The sequence below is a fragment of the Caretta caretta genome, chromosome 8 (assembly GCF_965140235.1).
Source record: "Caretta caretta isolate rCarCar2 chromosome 8, rCarCar1.hap1, whole genome shotgun sequence".
Classification (NCBI taxonomy): Eukaryota; Metazoa; Chordata; order Testudines; family Cheloniidae; genus Caretta; species Caretta caretta.
In genome coordinates, this window is record NC_134213.1 from 79,066,186 (window position 1) to 79,082,982 (window position 16,797).

The following is a 16,797-nucleotide window of genomic DNA, read 5'->3' on the forward strand; positions in this document are numbered from 1 at the left end:
TTTGTCAACAGATATCATTAGCAGTAGATTACTAATTTCAGTGATCTGTAGCAGTTGTTTTTTGACGGTTCCATATAATATGTACACAGTGTGGCAAGACAAACTCTTAGGCTGTTTAAAAATCACATTGAAATGCTTCAAGTGTAGAGTGACTTACTTCAAAGATCAGAGTAATTGTCTGTTAGTCAATTGTTTGAAACAACTGGGTGTTTGACCTTGGACAAGTTACTTAAAATCTTTTGTGCTTTGCTTTCCCTGTGTGTAAAATGGGGCAAATACTTATTCACCTTGCAATTTACTTTGAGGTTTTAGGAAGAAAAATGCAAATTATTTCATCATTATTTTGCTCTGATTCGTACTTGGGACTGCAAAAATGGAGCTTACCCAGCCACCTTGATTGTTTCCATTTGGCATCATTTCTAAGACCACAGACTGTAGATTTTCTGTGATTTTTTTTCTCTTCTGTGATATTGATTAAAATAGTCAATTGTTATTAAAAATATTTAAAAGACCAACTAACCAAAGTTAATCAAACTTATTGTTAAAGACAAACAGTTCAATACAAAGAGCAGACATACATAGCCTCCTTCTGGTAAGCGATTCACAGTATGCTGACCTTACACAGAAAGTGTGCTTCAAACCCACTTTTACTTATATTATGTTATTTACAAGCTAAAAGACCCCTATAGTCATTTAAAGTTTAAATTTAATCCACTACTTTGCCAGCTTTGCCTTTGGTATCTCCCTATGCTTTCGTGTATCTTGTTTTGAATACTACATTCCAACTGTTGATGAGCCATTAAAGTACTCCCTAACTGTACTTGGTATACAGTATTCATTCATCTTTGCTTTGACAGTTTTCCTATTTTCTAGTGCCAAAGCTGACTTCAACTTTGCAAAGTGTTGTGGGATATTTGACGTGTGAACAGAATTGTGGGAAAACCATAATAGATTAAGTTAACATAACTTCCCAACACCCCCATATATAATGTGTAGTATTAATACTATGGGAATATCTATTTTGGTGTATACAATGCTTAACGCATATGTATTGACTAACAGTGATCTGGGAGTAATTTTTGACTATGTTTATATATGAAAACTTGCATCAGAATGGAGTTGGAAATACAGTGTGAGACACTGACGTCGACTCCAGTTCAGATAGTGCAGAGCTGAGTCTTTGCCAGATCTGAACACAGTACCTCAGTTTCCCTCCTATTGCCAGGATATAATTTGGCAGAGGCAGACTGAGAACTTCTATTGGTGATTGCAGTGGGAATGCCTCAAAGTCAGAGGAGATTAAACTCATGTAGCTTGCAAGATAGCACTAAAAAAGCTATTTATTCCGCAAAAACCTGGAAGTGAAATATTAGTTTTGCCATGAGAGGAGGTGGAAATGGTCATCAAGAAAGGTTTTTTAGGAGTAAGGAACTGGGGTTTTTTAAAGTTAACTATCCCTTCCACAGATTCAGAAATGGCTTTTTTTCTCAAACTCTTCCATAGAGAATAGGCCTAGAAGATCTGATTTTTTAGGTTTGGGAGCCTAGCAGTGGATAATTGTCAGGGTGTCCATGCTTATTTCTCCAATAGTATCAGCGACCTTTAATACTACATGAGTTTTGTTAGCTGGTTGGCAGAGCCAGGCTGAGGTGGAGAGCCTCACTCTAGATTGGTTGTGTTTTTTCTCTTTTTGCCAAAGCGTGTTTGTAGGCAAATGTTTATTTGCCCCAAGGGGTCTCCTATGTGGGTTTTTGCAACACTCTCCATTTTCAACACTTCTGTTCATGTCTGGGAAGCCACTGGGGAAGATTGCAAGATAGGCTGGGTGGCAAAGTCATGACTACATGGATGACCACTATTGCTGACTTGGTTTTGTCAGGCCTGAATGGTGCCGTGGCTGTGGCTTTCAGTTGCTCATCTGAGATTGGGATTTGAATGACATTCAGATAAAATGGATATGGTGCTGGCCGAATGGGAGAAGGATTTTGAGAGTACTGCAGGAGTGGTTTCTTCCCCCATTTTTGAGTGAGATTGCCTGCTATTATCCCAAGAGGATCACAATGTTAGGGGTATTCTTAGACCCATTGACACGTCTGGAACCTCAGCTGGCATAAATGGCTGATAGCACTTCTATTTTCATCTGTGCCAAGCTAAATATTTACAAGCCGTTTGTTCTGTTGCTTTCCATAGCAGCAGTTCCTCTAAACTCATAAGGATTTCTTTGCATAAGATAATGTTGACCTTGTCAGTATTACGTTTCACTCTGTCCAGTCCCTCTCCCAGCTTGGTTCAGGCATTGGTGGAGAGCCACTGACAGCATGGCTCCTAATGGAACCATTCCTGTCATGGGAAAGAGGGTCTGAGGAATTAGCACAGTTGCCTTGACATTCTTTGTTTGCTCTGAAATGCATGGGATTTCCCCAGGGATTTCTGATCTTCTACTGGCTAGATTTGCATCCCTACTCCCTGATGGGAAGATTTGTAGGAAGATCCACTGATTGAGACCCCTGTTGTTCTCTGCTTCTCGCGGCTTTCTTGTGGAGGTTATGATTTGACCATGTGAATACAAATTCTCTATCAGATCCAAAGATTCTAATTATGTGTGTTTTCGGTACAGTGAATATCCCAGAAAAAAGCTTATTTCCAAACAATCCTATCCACTGTAGGAATGGGTATTTCCTACTCTTCTCTGGGTTACAAATTGCTCTTGCAAGGATGGGATGAAGAACAAAGAAAGATTAAAATCACCATTTTCTTTCTGGATCCTTTCAGGGCTCTCCCTTTGCCAATTGCAAGGAGGTTACAGATCCGCACTGTGAGATGGAAATTCACCATGCCTCTCTCTAGGCAGACTGGCCTATTTGTCAGATGTAATGTTGTGGGTCTCCTGGTCCATTGCCAATGCACTCTTAAAATTCTCACATTGCAGTTCCCTTCTTGCATCTTCTCCCCCTCCCTACCCATTGGCTTATCACTTTTCTAGTGTTTCCTGACCAACTTTTTTCCTTCCCCTTAGTATTTTCTTGAGTGTTTGGCTAGTTTTCTCATAGATCCTGGGATGGCACATGCTACACCATCACTTAAATAAAGCCTCGTAGTATCAAGTATAGAATTTCCTCTGCATGGTTTGTATTAATAGTGTGTCTCAATCTTTTCAACAAGTTTTTACTCAGCTTTATGGTGGTTTTTTGCTACTTTTGAAGCGGCTTTATGAATTAGTGTTGCCAGGTCTTAGAAACAATTGCAAGTATGTTGGCTTCATTGCAACACCTTTCTCAGACTGAATCACAGGAACCTTGTGGTCTGGAACTTTTGCTTTCTATCGCAGTTCAGTGCTCTTTTCTGTGCTTTCTCATTCCTTGCTGGGTATATTCCTTTGTTTTTGGTTCTAAATGAATGTCTTAAGGAATCTCAGTGCTGCTTGACTATTTTGCCTTTGTGATACATGCCACATTTAGTATACAGGCTTGAACTCAATCACTGTTCTCTCTCTCTCGGTTTCTGATGTTGTTCCTGCAAGACAGAAAAATACATTACCCTACAGTCTGAACTCAGAACAATATAACTGTATGCTAATTACTTTTCCAGTTTGCTAATAGAAAATTTAAAGGGATAGAATCCATTTAATAAGTCATATGTATTGTGCTCATTTTAAAGGCCTTTCCAGACTTCTAGTCAAAATAAAACCAAGAGTCAGAAGATACTGCATTTCATACTAATTTCTTTAATAGAAAAAAATGTATGTAACTAGAGTTAAAAAAAAAACCCAAGAAACCTGGGTTAGTTATTTCAATTCTGTTCCTTTCACATTCTACACAGAACTGAAATGTCTTAAAGTTTTTAAAACTGGAGTCCATCTTTTTAATTTAGCCAGTTAATTTAGCCATCAAAAACATCCTTCCATTTCTTGGATTTCCTAAATCCATATTTGATAGCTTGGCAATTCTTTCTTTTACCAGAGCAGTGTTATCTACTTCTTGGCTGCCACTGATAGAATTCTAAATAAACATTTTGCTACATTACGTTCCAGCAATTTAGGTATGTAGCCTACCACCATGTATTGTGATGTACATGGAAAATAAATCTCCTAAGTGGCCTCAATTGCAGTGCAGATCTGTTGCCAAAATTCCCACATTGTGGGACTGAACCAGAAAATATGTACAGGTCCCATTCTACTCCCAGTGAAATCAATGGTAAAACTCCCCTGGATTTCCGTGGGAGAAGAATCAGATCCTAATTCTGAATCATGGCCTATACAATGTCATGCCCTACATTAATGGGGAAAAATCCTATTAATTTTGTGTTATATCAAGGTCTTGGAAAAATTCTGACCATTGCTGTCTATAGAATTTCCTTTCTAGAAAGAGAAATCAGCTGTATGAACCATCTTCCATACCTCAGACGAGTTCGCATCATCTATGAGCCATCCCTGCTCTGTGCTTTGAAGAGTGGAGTTTAGCAATGTGTCAGTGAACAAGCTGATTCATCAAAGGAGAGAACTGCTAGAAAAAGAAAAGGCTGAAACAGCCTGCAGCCCTGGAAGAAAGGCAAAAGCAATATTGAGAGAACTAATTTTAGATCCCAGTAACCCCAGGATTTGCTTGAGAGATAAGATAAATCAGTGATAGACTGAGGTCAAGGAGAAATGGCAAGAGATACTGAAAAACTGGAATTGGGAAAAACTCATCTTAGGAAGTGCAACTCAAATTTCACTGTCAAGCACAGTTTTTATTGCTCAAAAGTATACAGACCACTATATATAGTTCTGGAGGTAAACACATGTAACTGGATTCCTTTACACATAGGGGATTTTGTGCATTAAAACATGTCAAAATGCATGGAGAAGGCACATTGAGTAAAGGAATAAGGCTGTTATTGATTGATTTTTAGTACAGTATGGTGATTAATACATGATTTTAGTCTATTTGAAAAACAGGGCACTGGACAAGGAGTTGGGAGACCTGGCTTCTGTTTTCAGCTCTGCTACTGACTTGCTGTGTGAACTTGGGCAAGTCATTTGATTTCTCTGTACCTCAGTTTCGCCATCTGTAAAATGAGAGTAACTGTTCTTATGCACTTCTGTTCTGGGAGCGGTGGGTGAAAAGTGCTGTGTAGATGTGTTATTTTTCAGTGATATTAATTTAATAATAAACTGCAGAATCACATTAGACACATTAAAAATACAAGAGGTGGTTGGCTGCCTGTACAAGTGAGGAACATCAGGGGAAGTGAGAAACTACCTCACAGCCTCACCTGAGTATGGACACAGCTAAATCCTACCCTGTGATGTGGGAGTGCACTGGATGAAACAGGGGCAAAAAAAGAGGGTGCAAGAAAACCCTTTTCCTGGCCCCCATAGCCACCCCTGAAGCTAGCTATGCAAATTGAGGGGACTCATGAGCACTAGTATGTGTGAGGAATGGTGCACCACACTCCCATGAGGACATAGTCAAAATCGTCAGCCCATGGGTATGCTGTGAGTATAGTAAGCTTTAGGTATGCTGCTCCTTTCTCAGCACAACTATGAAGTGAGTCCAAGTATGTAGTCACTCTGCCCCATCTTGCCTTGTGCTGGCAGGATGGCTCCCATATGCACCAAAAGCCCAGCACTGCTCTACTTCCGGTCAGTGTGAAGGACAGGATTGGTGCAGTATTCAACCTTCCCCCAAGGTTTTTTCCATCACTTTTTTATATCTGATGTTAAAGAGTTAAGTCACATTGTTTAAAAACTCTGGTTATATAGCATCCAGTTTAAGTGGTTCATAGATTTCTGCTAATTCTTGGAAGGCATTTTGCAGTGCCAAATGCAAGCTCTAATGTACCTGTTTTAGCTCAGCTTATTGCAAATACACAAAAACTAATTGCTTGACTGGTTTTGCTGTAGTTGTTGGAGATCATTCAAGTGGGGTTTAAAATGGAAATGCTAACAGAACCTTCATTACAGAACTGGTAAGGCCACCACTATAATACTCTAATGAACAGGCATTATGCCCACTTTAACAAACACATACATAGCCATGTTCTGTGGCTGTTTTTTTTTTTTTTATGAAAGAAATGTGGGTGGGAATACAATATGTTGTCGGCTTTTCTCACCTTCCTTTCAAAAACTGAAATAAATAGGAAATATCATGGTAGCCAGTGGGACAATATACATTTTGGATGTTTCCAGATGTTGAAATAGGAATATATGTGTGTGAAGATAAATGCTTAAAACTTTCAGATAACTTTTCTAGATCCACCTTTGTTCCCTGGAATTGTAGCCCTTGTTAGTGCAGAAAAATTTTTAATATCCTCACTCAAATAAAACTTCAGCTAAAGTTAATGGGAATTTTGCCTGAGTGAGCACTGTGGCATCTGGCCATTGGTCTTTGTACTACTCTTTCTGTAATGTATATAGTGCACTGTCTTGTATTATTCAATTCTATATCAGGCATGTTTTGGAAGGCAGGTTGACGCTATGTAAGGTAACACCATATAGTATATTGTGTTACTGAGGCAAGGTAGGAACATTGGAAAAGAAATGAAAAAGACAAGAAGGCAGAAAAGGGTGTCCTCTTTCTTCTGGCATTATAGAGCTTCCAAATTACATCTGTTCTTCATACATTTTCCAGAGAGAGTTTTCTTAGATCCTGGTTTAATTACATCTGAGATGCAAAACCTCCAGCAAACTCATTTTTCTCTATATATCATTTCATCCTCTTTTTTCCCCATTCCCCACATATTATTTGAGCCTACATCTTTCTGCCAGGACTTTGCTGCTGAACCCCAGCAGGAATCTAAGCAGATGCTAACCATTTAGGTTTATTAAATACATTCGTCAGTTTTATGTCTCCCATCCCCTTCATTTTTAGCCTGACTGCACCACTGCTAATCCGTTTAGGTAACATGCAAACAAGCAGATTGGGGTAAGGACTCTGAAAAATTCTGGTATCATTGATTTGCTCCAAAAAACAAAATGAAACAAAACCTCCCCTCTTTATTAAATTGGTCATACTTAGAAAGAAGGAGTCATTGTATCATGAAAAGGAGACTTAGCAATGTCTCTTTATTAAATGAGTAAATATAAGGTGACAAGGCTGTCATGGAGCAGGACACCGGAGTTTAGCCAGGGGCTTCAGTCAGTGGGAGCTGGAGCAGGCCCATGACAAGAAAGGGAAGTACACTGCTGTTATCCGGGCTACATTCCGCTCCCATGGACGTGGATGTAAATCAGAGGGGCTCTTCATTACTTCATTGGCCTTACTCTCATTTACCTCGGTGTAGAGCTAAATCTGCCCCCCTGACAGAGGCTTCGGGGGCGAGAGCAGGGAGCAGAAGGAGCAGAGGGGAAAGGAAGTGTCTGGGGAGAAAAAGCAGAGGGCGAGAAGGAAGGCGGGAGCAGGGACACAGAAGATGCTTTAGGAGGCCACCTCTGGACAGATGCGTGCGAGAAAGGATCACAAAGGCTGCGCGGCGCTTCTGGCCCTCCAAGAGGTGCAGGGCTCCCAGGACAGCCGATGCAGCAGGCGGCTGCTAGAACTTGCAGACAGTGCTGCGGCCGAGGGGGGCGGCTGCGGCGGCAGCTCCCTCCCCAGGCGGGAACCCAGAGACCGCGTGCGCCCCGCCTCGGGCCAGGCGCGCGCTCTGCGGGGCTCTGCGCGGCTCGGCCAGGGCGGGCGGGGGTGAGGCGGGTTTGATGATGTAATCGCAAATCAGGGAGCGGTGAAATTTAACACCGAGCGCGGGTGGGGAGGGTTTGCCTTGGGTCGGCTGGCGGCTCTGCTCCCCAGCCAGAGGCAGGCTGCGCTCAAGGCTGCGCGCCAGTGCATCGCCACTAGACATCTCGGGCGCTTTGCAAAGGCTCTGGTGACCTGGGCACTGTTTCTTCACCACGGCCAAGGATTTCTCCGCAGGTCCCCTCCCGGCCCGCTCCACCCCCGCAGCGGATCGTCGAGTCCAATGCAGAGCTCTGCTGTACTTGCAAAGGCTCCTGTCTCCGAACCACGTGTGAAGCCGAGCGCTCCGCTCCGGTTTATATTGATGCCATCCTCTCCCTGACTCCCTCGAGAGTGAAACCCCAAGTCACGCCCCTTCACCATGCGGGGGACGCACTAGGGCTTGCCAAGAGCTCGGAAGGGACCTCCGCTCTGGGGTGATTTCATGGACAGTACCTGAACCTTGAGCGGTTTGGAGCTGGCTTCTGTTTTCGGTTAGATCTTCGCTGCTCGGACAAATGCAGACAAATGCATTTAGGAGCAAAAAGGACAAGGAGTGGAAGCATCTCTCCCACAGCAAAAACGTAAGTAAGAGCCCAGCAGTCAAGGGTGTGTGTGTATGTGTGTGTGTTGTGCTGGGGGGGGGGGGTTGATAGCTCGCTGCACACACAGCGTACGTCTTGTCAGTGTCTGTGAGCAGGGCAGGCGGTTTATTTTGGAGCTACGCGTTCCCCTTGTCTTTGCAATTTGTCAAATGCCCCGTTTAAAAGGCCTTCTGCCAGCGGGTCTACAGACGGTTTATGTTAAAGCAATCAAGCCGCGCAGAAGGAAAAGTTTATTGGCACTTTTCCCTCTGCCGGCTAAAACAGGCTTCGCGGACTTAGCGACTTTCAGGTCTCCCTCCCCCTTCCGAAATGAGTTACGAGATCCACTAATCTTAAAAACCAAACCAAACCCCCGAACTGCCAGCTCCTGGGCTTGAGATTTCCCCACTGGAGGGAAGAATTCTGCGCTCGGTGCGTTCTCCAGGGTGGGAGACGGAGGAACGGTGCTCGCGAGTCTCGGGTTAGCCTAGTCAGGAGAGAGCCTCGAAATGCTGGGTAGCAGTTTAGGGGGTTTCCGGAGTTACGAAGCGAGGAGGTTGGGGCAAGGGGTTGATAAAGAGATGACTGAGTGCGTGTGTTTGGCCGCAGCTTCCTTCTCCTCCCGAGGACACAACAGTCGTGCGGGAGCTGCTGCTGGGGCTGTGAACCCCGCAGGGACAGACGGGCTTTGCCTCCGGGGCCGGGGAGACCGCGATGGCTGATTTTGTTGTCACTCGCTGGTGAACTGCTGCTGATGGAGAGCGGGCAATAAAGTGAGGGAACTAAGGGGAAGTGGTATTTTGCCTTCCTCCCCAATAGGGCAGACCCTGGCGTTATTTTTAGACTCGAGGATATGCTCAAGTAGTTTTTTTCCGACGCACTTGTAGGGGGAGCTGCTCGTCCGTAGCTGCAGCCCCCCTCGCCTGTTCAGGCTAAGATTGATTACTCGGGCTAGTGGCTATTTAAAGAGTCTGCAGACACGAACCGGTTCGTAATAGCGTTTGTGACGCCTGCAGCCTCCTGGCGAAGAGCTTGGGGGGGGGGGGGCGGAAAGGTCCCAGATCAGCAGTTCGCCGCCGCGACAGGGGAGTTGCAACGACGCCCTCGAATACTTGTATGGGGAGGGACGGCAGCCCATATAGGAGGCTTCCCCCCCCCCCACATGTTTACATGCAAATGATGCCAGAGACCCGGGTGGCAAAACATAGGTACAAGTGCTTTCTTCTGGTGCATCGTAGTGACAGTCTCTCCGAAGAGCGGGCAGGAGGAGACGGGGTCCGAGGGGGGAGGTTTGGGGGTGGGGTGGGGCAGATGCCTGGCCGGGAAGGGTGCGTTACAAACACAACTTTGTGTTGTTTAAACACGTAAGGAGGGGTTGAGATCAAGGCAATGAATCCGATCTGATCACTCCGGCCGGGCGCAGTTTGACTTCGCTCCGTTTCTCCTTCGCAACGGAGCCGCGTCCCACCGGGCCGCCCGCCTCGTTCATTTCGTGCGGAAGCGTCTGCTGGCCCCGTGTCTGTAACGAACCGCTTTGGCGGGGCGGGTGGTGGCCGGCGCAGTGAGCCGCACGGGCACGGCAGGCGGTGACTTGCCCGTTTCACAGCCCGGCGGTGGGGTTGAGGCTCCGTGTTTGACACGCTCGCTCCCGAGGAGCCAGTGCGCTTTGCTGGCATACGGGGAGCGCAAGCGTGCACCGACGGTGGCAGGCGCAGCATCGGCGAGCCCGCCTTGGAAATGCCCCCCTCCCCGGAGACCCAGTCACCACGGCGTCCGAGCTCCCTTGCACGTTCATGCCCGGGCCAGCCCAGCTAGGCGGGCGGGGGCTGGGACGGTTTTGATCGTGGGGGTGCTGCCGATGGAAATCAGGACTTCGGCACCCCTCGCGCCAGCGCACAGCGCGGGGGGCTCGCACTCCGCCGCCCCCCGCGCCCGCTGGGAACCCCCGGCGTGCTGCAGGGGAAAGCAGCTGCGCTCGCTGCTGCTGCCCCCGGCTCTGCTGGGCCCGGGGAGCGGAGGGGCTGGGCGGCAGGCATGGCGGGGGCGCTGGCGGAGGAGGGCGCGGCCCTGGAAGAGGTCAGGCGGAGACGCGGCCGAGCGTGGTGCTGGTGCTCCCTGGCACACCTGCCGGGGCCCATAGCGGGGCTGGGGAGAGGTACTGGGGGGGTGGAGGGGAGCCTTTGGGAGGCGCCGCGGGAATTGAAGGGGGAAGCGGGCTGAGTGGGGGCGCGCAGGGCCCCTCAGGGCTGTGAGCGTGGAGTCCTTGCTTTGCCGGCGGCCGGTGCAGGCACCCGTTCAGCTCCCCGGCCCCGCTGCCTTGGAGCACCGCCGAGCCCTCCCAGGCAGCGCTGATGGCTCAGTGGAGTGGGGCTCCCGCGGCACAGACCCTGCCCCGCGGGCTCGGTCCCCCCACAGCCCTGCTCCCCCTAGGTCCCTTGGCCACTCAGCGCGCGGCAGCATAAGGGGGACCCCAGCAGCACCGAGGGGGAGCAGGGCGCTGTGGGGAGCGTGGTGGGGGAAGCGGAGAACTCCCTGGTTCCCTAGCGCTGAGCTCTTTGATGAGCCCCCTGTGGTTTGTCATTGCACAGTTCCTCTAAACTCTGCTCCCCCAGCTCCTAGCTCAAGCCCGCTTCTCCACCTGCACAGCCCAAATCCCTCTCCTCCGTTGTCCCCTTCCCAGCAGCCACTCCCATAATCCCGACAGATTATCCCGATGCCGCTGTCCATGCCTGCTTTCCTGTATGCTCTCTACATCCTCCCTTGTCCAGCTGTCCCCTCCAGCGCCTATACCCCCCAGCCTCATGCCCCTTTCCGTGCACAATCCATCCACACTACCTGCCCCTCCCTATGCCCTCCTAATTCCCTACGACATTCTGTTTTTCAGTGGGAAGCCCAGCCTGGACGGGGTTATATGTTACCAGGACTGAAAGGCTGGGGCCTGTGGGGGACAGTGAAGTTGTGTGGGGTGGGGAGCCTGGAGGCAATCTGGGCTGTATGCAAGGGTCCAAGAGGGTGTGTATGGATTGTGGCTCTGTGGTGGTTGCTGCTTGTCAATGATGACAGCTTGCTGTGTGAATAACTATCGGAGTTGACAAATATAGTATTTATTAAAAACCTGGAAAATTCTCACTAACAAACAAAAACCTTTGCTTACAGCTTAGGTTTCTGAATTACTTAAAATCAAGGAGACCATGAGGTCAGGTAACCTATCTTGTAATGCCTGCTTACTTCCACAACTTCACTTGCATTTGCAACATATAACTACCACTGTGCACACATCAGATTCCTCTGTGCAGCACGATAACATACAACTTTATGATTTCATACTTTTTCATATAAAAATAACATTATAGACTTTACCAGAGCATGTCATCTGTCAAGTTTATGTGTTAACCTAGTTGTGGTCAGAGTTAAGGTTGCTTGTAAGTCTGAGTGAACAATGAAGGCATTTGATGTGTACACTGTGACTAGTTATATGTTGCAAGTGCAAGGGAGTTTGTTGTGGAGGTGAGGGATCTTTGAGTGATGTTTTGTTATTAAGGCATATGAATGTAAATTGCCTTAATTCAGGATCTTCTTGATCTTTAGTGATTGCGTTGGTCGGATTTCCCCTTTAGCAACCTTAAATCTAAGGTAACCGATTTTTTACTGTGGGATTAAACAGAATTGTAGAGGGATCTTAATGCTAGATAAATGCAAATGCATTTGTTAAAGTAGTACAACAGCACAAACTGAAGTTTACCTAATTGTGTCCAAAACTTGTGGTGTTCAGCTAGTTTGAGCGCTACACTAATGCAAATAATACTATAATAATAATAATTGTGGTTTAAATGACTTTTGTTTTTTAAAAGTCCAGACACACTGGGTACTACAGGATTGTCTCTGGGTTTAAGATGAAGTAAAGATCCTGCTCTGTATCCTGTCACTTTAAATTCTACCCCTGACAGCTGTTTAAGCATGAGGGGTCCCTGTATCCCAGGCACTGGCTTAGAACTGCTGCCCACTATTTCTTACTAGCTGACCAAATTGCTCCTCCAGCCCCCCTTCCCAAGCCCTGCATTCAGCCCTCAGATGGATTCATGGGTAATTCAGGGCTTTGCAAATTGGGTCCAGATGGGGAAAAATCTGAACGATTTGAAATGGGATGGAAGAGTTTGAAAAATCTCATACATTTGTGTAACACAGCAACATGAAAGTAGCAGCAGGGAAGGAGTTTGGCTTCTTGGGAGGCTGCTGCTGCTGGGACACTGGGGTTGGTTTGCACATTCCTGGCAAGGGAGCTGTCTTCCCCTGCCCAATAGCCTTGTGTCAGAATCAGTAGCAACCCATCCATTAATAAACTTCATATATGTAGCCAGCCAGGGAGAAAAGTATTATAGGAAGCTCCGCTTGGCAGGGTTTAAACAACATGACATATTTATCCAAGATAGTTGTGTTTTCTTAAAGGGCAATGAGAGAGAGAGAGTGTGAGAGAGAATGTTTGTATTGAGGGGGGTTTATCTCAATTAGAAACAACAGGCAGATGCGTACCCTCTAATGCTTGGGAGAACTAAGTGTAATTCAAGAGCCAGATCCTGCTTGCCTTACACACAGAAATAATTTTGGGCTGAGTCTAGCTTACTCTCAGAAATAGTTCCATTGACTCCAGTGAGTTTACTTGCATGAGTACAGTTAGGGTATTTTGTCCCCAAGTTAGCTGAGCAAGTAGAGAGAATAAGCACCTTCTGGCATAATGCAGTGTTTGTGTTAAGCAAGCAAAGGCCGCATAGAAATTACCCCATTTTTTTGCCATCTCGAAAGCATAATTTGAGGGGATGCTGTTCGGTCAAATTTGGCTCCAGTGTTCTCTGTGTAGGGTATGCAGTAATGTATCTGATCGTGCATTCCTTGCACTTCCAACCTCCCTTTGAATTCAATTGACAAAACCTTTAATTCTTAAATGTGAACCATATAACCCTATAATACTTTTATTTACTGACTTTTTGCATTTGATTAGCTGCAAGTCCTGAATTGTTGTTTTATTTAAATCTTATATTGGTATCACTGTCTATAAAATGAAAAAAAACCCTAAATTTATTAGTGAAGAGGAGGATATAGAGGAATACTTTCATGAAAGGCTTTCCTTGGGTAGTCCAAATGGAAGTATTTAAGATACTGTGGATAGCAGAACTGGTTAAAATAAAAAAGAATCCGGTAAAAAATTCACAAAACAGTTGTAGAAACTTATTTTCTTTTATTTTCCTCTGTTGTTTTATTCCAAATGTTGTCAACATTAAAAAAAAGTTCTAGGTACATGTTACATGTGTTACCTTATGCCAAATCCTATTCGCAGTGCACAGCCTGAGTAACTTGGGTATTCATAGGGGAGTTGTGCAAGCGCTGGGGAGGGAGGCATCTTTCTTCCAAATCCATGGTGGAGTAGCCGAACTTCTCTCAGGCCACTACTGCAGTAGCCCTTGTGGCTGTTCTGTTGCAGCACTCTTCCTCAGAGAGGAGAGGAATGGTACACTGGCCTCATCTCATCCCTGGCCTGCTGCCCATTCTCGCTCTGCCCTTGCAGTGCAATCAATCTGTGTGGAGCTACTCTCTGCAGCATGCAGAAGTGTGGGCCTCCTGCAAAAGTTCCAGTCATTCTGCCCCCTAGTCTTTGCTGTGCAATGGAACCACACCGATTCCATTGGACTCTGGGAGGCAATACTGCTGTGAACTGGGGATGTAGCAGTCTGAGATGGAAAGAGATTGTGGAGGTTTGGATCACTCCATCCGTGTTGGGTGTATGTTTAGTCCCAGTCAATTGATTCTAGGCTTGTTATAATATGGAAACTGCGGAAGTCTTGATAATTGATCATATAGCAATGAATGAAGATCTGGTGCCCTTGTTGGTTCTTCTCGATCTATAAGATGCTTTCAACATCACTGACCGCAAGGTGCCATCGCGTTGCCTGAAGAAGCTCGCAGAACGCAATGAGGTTGCGCTTGAGAAGCTTTGCTTCTTTCTTTGGAGAGATCTCTGAGGTGGTAGTGGGCAGATGCCCAGGTCTCACATTCTGTTGCCCCTCTTGTTTAACATGGAGATTGGTCCACAAGGGCAGTTACTGAGGATGTACGGGTTGCAGTATGTTCAGTATGCTGAAGATACCCAATTGTCAAACTTCATTTCATTGGACCAGTCTGTTGTGATGGAATGACTTACCAGGTGTCTAACGACAATTGGGAAATAGACCAGGGCTAGCTGACTGAGACACCAATCATGATAACATTGAGATAATGCTTGTGGGCTGAGAAAAACAACTGAAACAAAATGGAGGAAAATATATCAGCACCTCTGGATCAGTGAGATGCATCTGCAGCTTGTTTAAGGTTCACAACACAAGAATCTTGCTGGATCCCTAACTGCTTCTGGTTACTCAGATAACAGCAATTTCCAAAAATGCTTTTTTCTCCTCTGAGCTTGGCAAGAATGTTGAGTCCTTTTCTTTCTGGTGTGGACATCACTGTGGGAATCCATGCTTTTGCCATCTCATGATTGGATTATGATAGTGCAGAACCTGCTGATATGCTTGTTAAGCAAGCAGTGTTTCACCCTGGGAGCATATTACTTCTGTGATCCATGATCTACCCTTGTTAAGAAATTATTTCTTGGTGAAGTCTAAGGTGTTGATTTCAACCTATAAACCCCCAAATGGTTGGGTCCCATCACCTTGTAAGACTGACTCTTTCCCCATATTATAGCTATTGTTCCAGGCACTCAAGCTAATAGCCCCCGGTTGAACTGGGTATAATAGCCAGGAGGTGACTGTGAAAAGTCTATGGTTCACTAATGCACTCTCTGCTTGGTTGATCGGAGCCTGGATTTGATGACCTTCAGAATGCACTGAAACACTTACCTACTCTCTCAGGGGACTGAGCTGGAGTTGAAGAAGGAAGTTAAGATGGAAGCCATGCTGATGGTTGGAAAGGATGTGTGGGAAGTCTGTTAAGATTTAGTATTATGGTAAGATTTGTGTTCATAATGTATGTAATGTGATGAGAGCTTAAAGTTGGAGCAAAATGATAAATTGAAGTCTGTAATGAATGAATTTTAATAATACTTTAACATGTTTTAAGGGCGGTAAGTATACTTATCAATTAAAACAGAAAATGCCTCTCTCCTACAAAAACATATTGCCCTGTTTTGTAGGTCTGAAGCTGAAATCTCACAACAGATGCTTTAGAACCATTGGATTAAAAATAAATGACTAATGTAAATATAATATGTATGTGCAACCAACTCCCATCAGGCATGTATCCCCAGGTGGCGGACAGGGGAACATCCTGCAGGTATATTCGGGGACGGCCCGTCTATAAATATGAACTAGGCGGTTGCCTAGGGTGCCAAGTTAAATGGGATGCCAAATTTGAGGGAAAAATATCAAATTTAAAAAAAACCCTTTTCTTTGTTTATAACTGGTTCACATGTAATAAATAAGGTCCATAAGAGAAAAGTAACAGCTTTAATGCTTACTAGACTATGAAAGTGATGATGTCACACTCCAGGCAGGTAACCGTGAGGAAGGGGATTACTTTCCAAACAACCGGTGGCGGGTTATAACGTTGAAAAAGATCATTTTGTGTCTGTGTAAATGCTGTAACTAACTGTTTTAATAGGTATGTGAGTGTATGTTACTAGTCACTGAACCTTTAAGCAGTGAAAAGACGTGTTGCGATGGCTGCAATGTGGTTTAAATGACCAACCATGTGGTGGGTGTGACAACCATCCTTAACGCTATCATGCTTGCAGTCGGGAGCACAGTATATAACAATATTCAAATGCCCCATGGCGGAAAGAGGAAAAAGAGAACCCTGAGGAGCTGAGTATTGTAAACGAAAGGCTGAGAAGGAAAAGAACCAAGCAAAACAGCAGGGATACTTCCTGAAATATCTTCTCTTTAATCCAAATAAAGATGGAAGCAGTTTACAGCATCCAGATGAAGGAATTTAACTTGGAGAGGAGGTTAGCTCACATCTGCATGGAAGCAGTTTGGACATCAAGATGAAGGTATATTACTTTGAGAGGAGGGTAGCTCACATTCACAAAAAAAGTTTGGTTTCAGAGTAGCAGCCGTGTTAGTCTGTATTCGCAAAAAGAAAAGGAGTACTTGTGGCACCTTAGAGACTAACCAATTTATTTGAGCATAAGCTTTCGTGAGCTACAGCTCACTTCATCGGATGCATAAAGTGGAAAGTACAGTGAGGAGATTTTATATATACACACAGACCATGAAAAAATATACATTATAAGGAGAGTGATCACTTAAGATGAGCTATTGCCAGCAGGAGAGTGGGGTGGGGGGAGAGAAAACCTTTTGAAGTGATAATCAAGGTGGGCCATTTCCAGCACATTTCCAGGAGTTAACAAGAACGTCTGAGGAGCAGTGTGGAGGGGGGAGGAATAAACAAGGGGAAATAGTTTCACTTAGTATAATGACTCAACCACTCCCAGTCTCTATTCAAGCCTAAGTTAATTGTATCCAATTTGC

At 45.4% G+C, this 16,797-nt stretch overlaps 1 protein-coding gene across 7 annotated transcripts in view; it reads left to right on the forward strand.

Moving 5' to 3' along the window:
* The first annotated feature begins 7,716 nt into the window (after nt 1-7,716).
* Nucleotides 7,717-16,797, forward strand: part of COL24A1 (collagen type XXIV alpha 1 chain) — a 246,903-nt gene continuing 237,822 nt past the window's right edge. Inside the window, exon 1 of one of the 7 annotated variants that reach the window (XM_075131667.1) lies at nt 7,717-8,278. In XM_075131667.1, coding sequence (XP_074987768.1) covers nt 8,223-8,278 — 56 coding nt within the window. In that variant the 5' untranslated portion in view covers nt 7,717-8,222. Of the gene's footprint in view, nt 8,279-10,074; nt 10,355-15,095; nt 15,273-16,797 lie in introns of those variants that run through there. The other 6 variants (XM_075131669.1, XM_075131671.1, XR_012669701.1 and 3 more) reach the window with 6 other exon arrangements.